This window comes from Ursus arctos, unplaced genomic scaffold (genome assembly GCF_023065955.2).
Source record: "Ursus arctos isolate Adak ecotype North America unplaced genomic scaffold, UrsArc2.0 scaffold_2, whole genome shotgun sequence".
Classification (NCBI taxonomy): domain Eukaryota; kingdom Metazoa; phylum Chordata; class Mammalia; order Carnivora; family Ursidae; genus Ursus; species Ursus arctos.
Window position 1 is genome coordinate 102,522,334 of NW_026622874.1, and position 10,276 is coordinate 102,532,609.

The 10,276-nt window shown below is 66.0% G+C and overlaps 1 protein-coding gene across 1 annotated transcript; it reads right to left on the bottom strand.

Annotated features, from left to right (window-relative positions):
- Nucleotides 1–1,416: 1,416 nt before the first annotated feature.
- On the bottom strand, nucleotides 1,417–9,912 carry LFNG (LFNG O-fucosylpeptide 3-beta-N-acetylglucosaminyltransferase). The gene is made up of 8 exons (XM_026488993.4): nucleotides 9,384–9,912; nucleotides 4,880–4,928; nucleotides 4,286–4,385; nucleotides 4,031–4,184; nucleotides 3,854–3,939; nucleotides 3,320–3,485; nucleotides 2,815–2,900; nucleotides 1,417–2,545 (listed from the first exon to the last, which is right to left on the bottom strand). Exons 1-8 carry the CDS (start codon nucleotides 9,810–9,812, stop codon nucleotides 2,479–2,481), a joined length of 1,137 nt encoding a protein of 378 aa, XP_026344778.1. The 5' UTR covers nucleotides 9,813–9,912; the 3' UTR covers nucleotides 1,417–2,478.
- Between the last annotated feature and the right edge of the window lie 364 nt (nucleotides 9,913–10,276).

The following is a 10,276-nucleotide window of genomic DNA, read 5'->3' on the forward strand; positions in this document are numbered from 1 at the left end:
ACCAGGTGAGTCCCCAGCTCTGGGACAGACCGCACCTGTCCCCCCCCCCCCCCAGGGCCCGCACGGCCACACATGTGCCCCGGGGCCTGGCTCCCCCGGGTGGGCGGGAAGGAGGCCCACGGCCTCTGCCCGCAGGTGGTGCCCCCCCAGCAGCTCCCTTTCCTCAGCGTGTCCTTGAGGATGGCCTTTGTACCACCCGGTGGGACGTGGTACCGAGGGGTGCCCTCTGGACAGAGATCAGCCTGCGATGCTGAGGGTTCCTCCTCTACACCGCCCCCCCCCCCCCCCCCCCCCCGCCGGGCAGCTGCTCCCTCCCAGCCCTTCGGCAAACCACACTCGCTGACTCAGGGCTACAGGAGGCCAAGGTGGGGTCAGGCCCCGGCCAGTTGCCCTGAGGCTGGAGGAGCCACCAGCAAGGGTTGGGGGGGCCCTCCCTGGCCACACGCTCCATTGGGAGTGCTGAGTATGTGAGCACGGGGCTAGTGGGGATGGGACTGGCATCACGTCCCCGGCAGGTCAGGGGTGGGAAGGAGGCACTTTTCAAACGTGTGTCTTTACTCTGAGGTGTGGAGAAGGCTAAGGGTGGAGCTGAGCGGCCGGCCGGCGTGGAGGTCCCAGGGAACCTGGAGCTGCAGAGCGGGCTCCGCAGGGGGGCGGCGGGGGCTTCGCATGAGGAAGAGGGAGTGCCTGCGGCCCCCCCCCCCATTGCGGGGAGGGACTTCCCCAGCTGAGGCTGCAGCAGCCCCTACCCACCCCTGCATTTGAGGAAGAAAGAGCAGCGGGGAGCAGGCAGAAAACAAGGTCCGTGTGAATCCTCCCCAGCCTCCTGGGGCCTGTCTGTGGGGCCCGGGGGCCCAGCTCCGGGACCAGTCCAGGCATGGAGCCCCTTCACAGAGGAGAGGTCGAGTGTAGGGTCCCCAGCACAAGGGGAAGCCAGGACCCACCACCCCCAGGCCTCTGAGTTTGAGCTCTTTACCACCCCCGTCAGCCCCACTGCCTGACCGTGGCTGTCACCGAGCCTTAGTTTTGTCATGTGCAAAATGGAACAAGAATAGGCCCTCTGTGGGTTTGTGATGGGGACAAAGCCAGATGAGAAGGTCCGGATCTAGGCCACCGCGAGCCCCCATCCCTCCTGCGGGGACGGCTAGACTCCCTGCAGCCTCCAGAGCCAGGCCCACACAGGCTGGAGCCACAGAGCCTATGGGCCGCTGCTCTGGGTCAGACCTGTCCACCCAGCCACCCCCGACCACCTCCCTGGGGCCGCGGGCTGGCCGTGCCTCTCGGGCACCTGCCTGTGGCTATTCGGATTCCCACCTATGCACTCCCCCTCAGGAGCACAAACAGGCCCCGGGCCCCTGGAGCCCCCTCAGACCTGTGTCTCAGGCCCAACTTCAGGCAAGACCAGGACCCCCCAGATTGCCCCAAAGAGCACCTTTATTCACAGCAAAGGACGTCACCATAGCAACCACACTTCAATTCCCTGAGAACTTTTCCATTATTGGTCGCTTTCCTAGCTCTGTCTTTGCAGGAAGAAAAAGAGAAGACAAAACCACCCCACGGCCGGTGGGCCAAGCTGGGCCTGCGGCAGACAGGTACTGTGCGGGGCGGGGGGAGGGGGGCACAGACCGGCCGGGGGCCAGGACATATAAATACATGCAGTGGTAGACGTTCCCATCAGTTGGAACGATGATTATCTCAAGTTTGGCTTCTGCTTTTTCTGATCCACAGAAAAGATAGAATAACACCCACCCCACCCCCTGAAAAACAAAGACAAAAACACCCTACCTGTTACCCACCCCCGTATGAAAAACAAGCACAGTAAAAAATACTGTCACAGATATTTACAGGCACGCCCACTATGGGCGACTTTCTCTCCACTTCGGAGAGGAGATAAAAGGCTCAGCTCTGTCTCCCCAAGGGGGAGACAAAGAGACGACATCCATGAGGGCTAGAAAGACTCCCCACCCGGAATGGGCGGGAGGGGAGCCCCTAGGCCCCTAGCCCCAGGGCCGCTAGGGCCACTCCTCCCAAACCCAGCTTCCTTGCAGTGAGCATGGCTCAGCTGTCCGGGGGGCACCGAGGCAGGGGTCAGGATCTCAGGGGGCATGTGCCCCCTGGCACGGAGCCTGAACCTGACAGGAAGGGGAAGGCACCTGCGTATCCCTGCCGCGCAGCCCCTGCGCTCCATGCTGCCGAAAGACCCGAAATAAAAGTGTCCTCAGAGTGACCTCTGATGCCCATCCTTCTGGGAGGGGGCTGTGGAGACTGCGGCCCCACGGGGCAGACAAGCGGCACTTTTGCCTGCTCCTTGGCAGAACAGAACTGCCCAGCAGCCCGCTCCACGACGGGCACGCGGCACACACACACGCAGGCACAGCCCTGGGGGAGCCTTGAATGCCAAGGCCAGGGTGCACAACACGGGTCCCCGGGCCCTTTGGATACCAGGGGTGCCCAAGGACGGGGTCTCAACCACGGCTGCTAGAAGACGGCGGTGTGGGGACACCACGGTGTGTCCGGGTACAGGTGGCAGTGGATGGAGCGAAACCTGTGGGGACAGAGTCGGGGGCTGGTCTGTGTGGGGAGGGTGTGCTAAGCACCCACCTTCAGACCCACAGCAGCAGAGGGGCCCTGGTCCTACTGCTTCAGCGTACCAGCCCCAGCAGACCTCCCAGGGCACCCCTCCAGCCCCAGCAGAGCCCCCCCAGGGCATTCCTCCAGCCCCAGCGGACTTTCCAGGGCACCCCTCCAGCCCCAGCAGAGCCCCCCAGGGAACCAGATGTAAGACCCAGCCTCTATCTGGACCTGCTTCCTCACCTGGACGGGTCAGCCTCCACTGAGAAGGGCCCCTTCACGAGGATGGCATTCCGCTTACTCTCAAACATGCCGTAGCTGAGGGTCACCTGCAGGGGCGGGGGGGTCAGGTGAGACCAGGAGAGGCCCCCATGCCCCCGGCCCTGTCCACGGCTGCCCATGTGGCTCCGCGCAAGGGGATAGCCTTGCCTTCCGCCCTCCCTTGGACCAAGAAGGCAGGCCTGTGAGTCCCACTGTACCACACCCCACCTGTTCCGCACAACCCAGGAATGAAGTCTAGGGCTTCAGCGAAGGCTAGCGGAGTCACCAGTCGGGGCCAGGAGAGCCCTCATGGCACAGAGTAGCCCAGGATCGGAGCAGGGTCCTGGGGGCGGGGGGAGGTGTCCGAGGAGTGCCAACAGTGGGGCCTTTCCTGACTGCTGAAGACAGTGACTCCAGCCTGCCCCCACACCGCTTCGTTCCTCCTCTGTCGGATTTTCCCCTTCCTGCCCTGGCCGGGGACGCGTACCTGCTCGTGGAGCTCGGAGGCGGGCACCTGCTGCAGGTTCTCCAGGTGGGAGTGGAAGAGCCCGCTGCGGATGAGGGGCACGCCCAGCAAGGCCTCCACGATGTAGCCGATGGTGCAGTCGTCCGGCAGCCGGATGCGCTCGGCTGTGCTCATGAAGTGGCCCCCGCTGCAGGAGGAGAGGGCCGGGCCCGTGAGCCAGGCAGAACCCAGCCTGGGACAAAGGAGGGGAACATTGCCCCCTGCGGGGCAGCACGCAGGCCACTGCTGGGTACCGGCTGGCAGGCCAGCAGCTCTGCCCCACCCCACCCCCCACAGCCCCCGTGCAGCACCCTCCCCTGAACCGGTCTGATCACTGAGGGTTACCAGGTGGGTGCAGAGAGGAGTCCCATGGTAGCGGGGTCTGGCAGGAAGGAAGTGACCAGTGGTGGTGGGGGGATCATGACTCCCCGCCTGTGCGTGTGAGGCTGGGGACACCCACTGCTGGGAAGACCTTGGGACCCAGGGCAGGCTCACCCGTGTCCCAAGGGCACTCACCTGGCCCACGGGCTCATCTTCAGGGCCAGCCCACGGCTGATGCAAAAGCCAGCCCCGCCAGTGGCAAACCAGAAGTGGACAGGGCGCTGCGGGAGGGGAGCGAGGTGAGACCCAGGCCCTGGGGAGCCCTTTGGTCTCCTCCCACCGGGCTCCGGCGCACGAGGGCGGCACACTCACCATCTTGTTCTCGCTGACCCTCTCCGTGGCCTGGATAGGCCTGTCCAGGCTGGGCTTGCCGATGTACACGTCCTGCGTGTGCGGGTAGCTGGCCAGCAGCCGCAGCAAAGCCCTGACGTTCACGTAGTTGTCGTCGTCCACGTGGCAGAACCACCTGCAGAGAAGCGGGGAGGGCGTCAAGGGGTGCAGACCGCCAGGGCGGGGACCTGGGGGGGGGGCTCGCTCCTTGGGCCGCAGCCAAAGGCCAACACTCACTTCCTCCCGGATTCGATGAAGTGGTCATACTCCACGGCCATCTTGCAGGACAACGCCTGGCGGCTGTGCGCGGCCGAGCAGTTGGTGTTGACCACGTTGCCTGTGAGCAAGGGAGGGGGCTGTAGGCAGGTCCGCGCTGGCTCAGAGGGGTCAGCCGGCCCGTGAGAGCAGAGCAGGATGGAGCGGGTGACCGTCCCAGGCGCCCTGGGTTCAAGCTGCGTCCCGCCGAGGCCTCCTCCCTCAGCCCCCTCCCCAGCCCAGGGCTCAGGGCCCGGTGATCACGCCTCCCCCAGCCCAACCCCCTCCAGGGCAACCCCGGCCCGCCCCTGCCCATTCAGGCGGCTTTTTCCCAGCACCGGCCACCTGTTGCCGCCACATCAGCTCAAAGGGCCCCGGGAGCTGAAAGGACCTTATTTGCATGAGAATTGGGTGTCCCCCCAGTGGTGGGGCGGGGCACTGAGCAAACCAGTTGAGTAAACTGCCCTCTCTGGCCCATGGCCTCCGTGACCTCTCCGAAGGGGAGGGAGGAGGGGGAGGGGTCAGTTCCTCCCAGGAGTGGAGCCCCACCCCCGCCTCCCCAAGTCCAGGGCTCACCCGTGCGCCTGGCCAGGGCTTCATCGTCCCCGTCGGTGAAAATGAACGTCTGGAAGGAGAAACGTGGCCTTGAACAGGCGGCTCTGCGTCCCCCAGCCCCGGGCCACTGAGGGGGTGCAGGGCTGGGCACCCTCAGGCTTCAACAGCTACAGCTCAGTCACGCCCACTCTCCACCCTTTCGTGGGCCTCAGTTTCCCCACGTGCACGGAGTGGGTCTCAAGTGCCCAGCCTAAGTAAAAGCGGGGCCGGGACTCCTGCAGACCCCACCCCCAAGTCGACAGCTGGGCCCAAGGTCGCAGGGCGGCTGTGCCGGCACGAGCCAGGTGGGGCGCCCCGCCCACCTACCAGGTAACCGGCTCCCCGTCCGCCCCGCACACCTGGAGGGGCACACACCCTTATTGACACAGCGCCCAGCCGGCAGGAGGGGGCAGAGGGCCGTGGGGGGGGACAGGCGGAGGAGGTCGGCTTTGGGAAGCCAAGTCTCAATCAGTCAGGGACAAAGGCCTCTGCTGGGCGGCTGCCAAGCCCTGGCGGACAAAGGGCCCGGAGGGAGGATGAATCACCAGGCATTGTCCGCCAGCTTTGTCCTGGGCCGCGCGCGAGGGGCGCCGGGCTGGCCTTAACTCGGCCGCGTTAAGCGGGAGTGGCCGCGCTGCCCATTACCATACAGCTGGCCTGGTTAACTGGGCCGGGCTGGGCGAGAGGTCCGACGGGCAGGGGTGCGGCCTCAGCACTGCAGTCCTCGGGGCTGGGTCTTCAACCCCAGCCCCCCCACACCCCAGGCGCCGTGACTAGACGGGCAGGTCACCTTCTCTGAGTCTCAGAAGGCACCACTGTTCTCTGGAGGCGCTGGTGGTCAGGAGGGTTGAGGCGGGAAACCGCAGGTGCCCCAGCCCGCAGATCACTACCCCCAGCACCCATGGGGCCCGGCACCCCCCCCCCCCACGCCGCGCAGGCAAGGAAATCCAGGCTGGCAGACAGGCCTTGCCCAAGGCCACATCAAGGCTCTACCTGCGCCAGCACAGGGCCACCCCTGCCAGGATCGCTCCGAGGAAGTGGAGGGGGCAGCGAGGCGGGGCCAGGAGCTGCCGGCACCCGCCTGGGCCCGTCAGCACACGGGGAGGAATGTTCCTTCCTCTGCCTGGCCCGCCCAGCGCGTGCCACCCAGCGCACCCAGGCATGGCTGAATGCAAAGCCTGAGGCCTGGTGGGGGCAGGTGCTCTGAGCACCGGCAGCAGGAGACCCCCCACCTCCATGCCCACCAGACCTCAGTTTCCTTTTATGGGTCCAAGGGAGGCTCTAGCACGTGCAAGCCCGGAGCGCAGTACCTATCTAGGAACCTGGGAGACACACCTGGGGCCCCCACCCTCTTCTGGGCAGCCCCAGCTCCTTGCCCAGCCCGACCCCAGAGCGGGGCGCATACACAAGCTGCTGATCACAGGCTCAGAGCTGGGGAAGGGGCAGGCCCCGCAGACACCCTCTCCATACAGGCACCCCAAGGCAGCCCGCACGCACAGACTCGCACCCAGCCCCCCACCCACTCCCCAGCATCGCAGCCCAGGAATGCTGTGGGAGGCTGAGGCCGGCCAGTGCAGACGCGCCACTGCCGTCGCTGGATTAAAAGGAAAATGCTTTCTTAATGAGATCAAGCGAGGCCTGTTCTCCCGCGCTTTGCTGGTGCCCTAAAAACCCAGCCCAAGGCTACGGAGATTAAAGTCACCTTTGTTCAGCTGGGGGGAGAGCAAGGCAGGCGGCCTGGAGAGGAGTACAAGGGAGGGTGGGGCTGTGGGGCTGTGAGGGTGCCAGACCTCCGGGCTCCCTACATCAGAGCAACCAGCAGAGGAGGGGACAGGCTGCCTGGCGGTTCGGGGCCTCAGTATCCCCCTCTGTCAAATGGGCATAACAAGAGCTCACCTGTACCCAGAACAAAGCACTGAGACTGACTCCCTTCTTTGGTCTCCCTAACAGCCCTGAGAGGTGGGCACCGTTACTACCTGAGTGCACAGTGGGGACACTGAGGACCAGAGAGGGGCAGCCTCCAGCCTGTGGTCATACCCTGGGGCAGACATGGTGCTAGTCTAGCCCCAAGTGCCTTCCGGGGACTGTGACCCCACCCCCCAGGCCTCCTCCCCACTTCCCCAACGATGGGGCTGGAGGAGGAAGAGCAGGGCAGCAAGGGCGGCAGGGCTGGCCCAGAGCGGGCGGGGGGGGACACCCACAGGAAGCGGCATTGTTCCTGGAGCTGCGATTCAAAGAAACACAGGATGCCAAGCTCTCCCCCCAGCAATTGTGGCCGCTGTGGTGGCAGCCGCCGCAGCCTGGCCCACGCTGGGGAGGGGTGGGGGAGGAACGTGGGGGCCAAAGGTCCAGCCCCTCATCCTGGACTTTGAGGACTGTCACAGTGTGGCCCCTGCAGACCAAGCCCTGTCCCCAACCCCCCCCCCCGCCTTCTCTCCCCTTCCCCCATCACTCCAATTGCTAGAAGTTTCTTACACATGCTCCTTGCTTGTGCTATCAGTCTAGCTCAAATGGCACCTCCTCCAGGAAGTCCCCCAACCCTCCACGTGGGTCAGATGCCCACTCTTGGCTTGCACAGACTCTCTGGGTTTCCCCCACCAAAGCCCTGACTTCTCTGCGTCTCCCCCATCAGACCCGGTCTGAATCACCGAGGACAGGACTGGGAGAGGAGGGGCCTCAGTCGCGATAGTTTCAAGGACCCCCTCCCCCATGCCGCGACGGGAGCGCTCTGGCTTGCTGTGACACATGACCTGATGCTGGGGGCAGACGCAGCCTCTCCTGGGTGGGTTCAGCTGGCAAGGAGGAAACCTGAGTGGCCCTCAACGGGGGCCTGGAGGTCCAGGGGAGTGACGGCCCCCACCCCGACCCCGCGTAACTGTTGGGCTCATTCCCTCCACCTCCAGGTTTTGCCAGCCCTCTTCCAGGGAAGAGGGGACTGAGGGTCAGAAAGGCCTCAGGTCTTGCCCAAGATTACCCACCTCGGCTGGGACTGGCACCCAAGACCCCTCAACCACGTCGCCTTTGCTGGAGAAAGCCCCAAAGTCCAAGATAAGAGGTGCTCTGCGCTGTCGTCAGCCCGGTGGGTGCCAAAGGTCACCCAGCAGGGAGGCAGAGTCCTGGGGGGCAGGGTGCTTGGCTCAGGGATGGCGCCCCACAAGGGCTGTCAGTCAGGGATGGGGGGGCCCGTCGGCCCCCTCATCGCCAGGCAACCTGAGTGGCCAGCACGCCAGTGGCGGTTCCCATGGAGCACGGAGCGGCGCACAAGAGGCCGGACGCCTTTCTCCGCTGGAGAAAGGGGCTTTGTTACCTTGCCCAGGCGGCCGGCGTGAGAGCCGCCGGGCGCTGGGAATCCTAACGGCCCGGCGGCCAAACAAAACCCAGGGCCCCCGCCGCCCCCTCCCGCCGGCTCACTGAGCCCCTGGGAAAGGGGATGCTGCTTTCCCAGGAGGCTGCCACGGGGCTCCCAGGGCCCCCTGCCCACACTGGAACCAGAAAGAGCCCTTCCCCACACCCCTGGCCCCCATCATGACCTCACCAGAACCCTGTCCCAAAACAGGGCTCGGCTACGCCAGAAGATCCAAGCCTTGAGGTTTGAACAGGGAGGAAGAGATGTGGGGTCCTCTCTGAGCCCTCACCCCGGTCAAGGGTCCCTCAGCTTCACCCCAAATGCCCACTTAGTCCCTTGAATCCCCCGCCCAGGGCTGTGCTCACACGGCCCTCCCCTGGCAAAGCCCTGTCCCGCCCCAACCCAACCGTTCTGCTGCAGCCTCGAGGGCGATTTTCAAAGTGGGGTGTGTCTTTATTATGTGTAGGAAGCCAGGCTCGAGAGGGTGCAGTAAGCACAAGGTCCCAAGTTCCAAGGACTCCTGTGCTGTGGGGACAGGGTCTGCACAGACCCCCAAGACCCAGTGCTCTCTTTGGAGATGGATTCTCCAGGGCTCACCAACGCACACCCCAACTCCATATTACCTTTAACAACGACTTGTCCCCCATCCCACAGCAAAGACTCGGACGAGGGAGGGGACCAGGCTTATGCTGGGGGTTCTAATCTCCCCCCAGCTCCAACACGCAGGAAAAAGTCTTCCTTCCCAGGGTAGGGTCTGAGCCCAAGGGGATGCCCCACGAAGAATCTGCCTTGGGGAGATTTGGGGACAACAGCATCTGACTAATGCACTCCAATATTCGAGGGGGGCGTTAAGATAAATCACAGAGCACCAACCCCAAGCGATGGCAGCTGCTGTAGGGTCAATGCACACCATCCAGGGCTCTGGAAGTTGGTTGAGGTCGGGTCCCCCTCTGACACTTTCACAACCCAATGGGGAGAGTGACCCCATCAGGCAGACTGGGCTGGAAAGGGATGGACTGGCGTCGCTACCCCCAGATATTCCCGGTAGCTGGACAGAAGTGCAGGCTGGCGCCCATCGGATACTGCCACGGGCTGCACAAGACGGCACCCCCCTACCCCGCCCAGGCCGTGGGGGCTCACCATCTCCTTGTGGCGGGAGATCCAGGTCTCCAGCAGCAGGTCGAGGCGCGCGCGGTGAAACTTTCTGGTGGTCTTGACCGCGATGAAGACGTCGTGGGGCACCAGCGACTCAGCCGGGGGCTGCGGGTGGCCGTCGGCGGGGCGGGGGGCGCCCCCGGGCGGTGGGCCCGCGTCTCTGCGCGCGCGGGTCAGCAAGCTGAAGTACTCGGACAGACTGTGCACCTCGTGGGCGAGCGCAGCGGGCGCAGCCGCCGCCTCCAGCCCGGGCGCCGGGGCCGCCCCCGCGGGACCCGCCAGGCTGCGCAGCGCGCGCCGGCCACGCTCGGCGGGCACCGGGGGCGGCGGCGGGTCGGCCGTGAGCACCAGCAGGCAGGCGAGCAGCGCGCCCGCCAGCGCCAGCAGCAGGCGTCGGCCGCAGCGCTTGAGCATGGTGGGGTGGCGGCCCCCGGCGCGCCCTGCCCGGTGCGCCCTGCCCTGCCCCGCACACCGGCGCCGAAGATCCCGAGAGCCGCCGCGATTTCAGCTGTCCACGGCCCGCGCCCCACGCTCTTAAAGCTCCACGCCGGACTCCGCCCCCCCTGGGGGCGTGGCCCTCCGCGAGGCCCCGCCCCGGCCGCGCGCTCACTGGCTCCCGGGCCCTGGGGCGGGACCTCGCGCCGGTCGCCCCCCGAGACTCGCAGCGCCCACGTGGGGCCGCGGCGGGGGTCTGGGAAAGGCCCCGAGAGCGCCGCCGCCCCCGCCCCCTGTGAGCACGTGCACGCCCCGCCCCGCCCAGGTCGTCCCCCGCGGGCGGCCGAGGGGCGTGGGGCTTTGGGCCCGGCCCGCCCCGGTGGCCCCGAAGGGGAAACCAGGCTGGCCAGCGCCGGCGGGGGCCGCACGGGGCGTCTGGCACG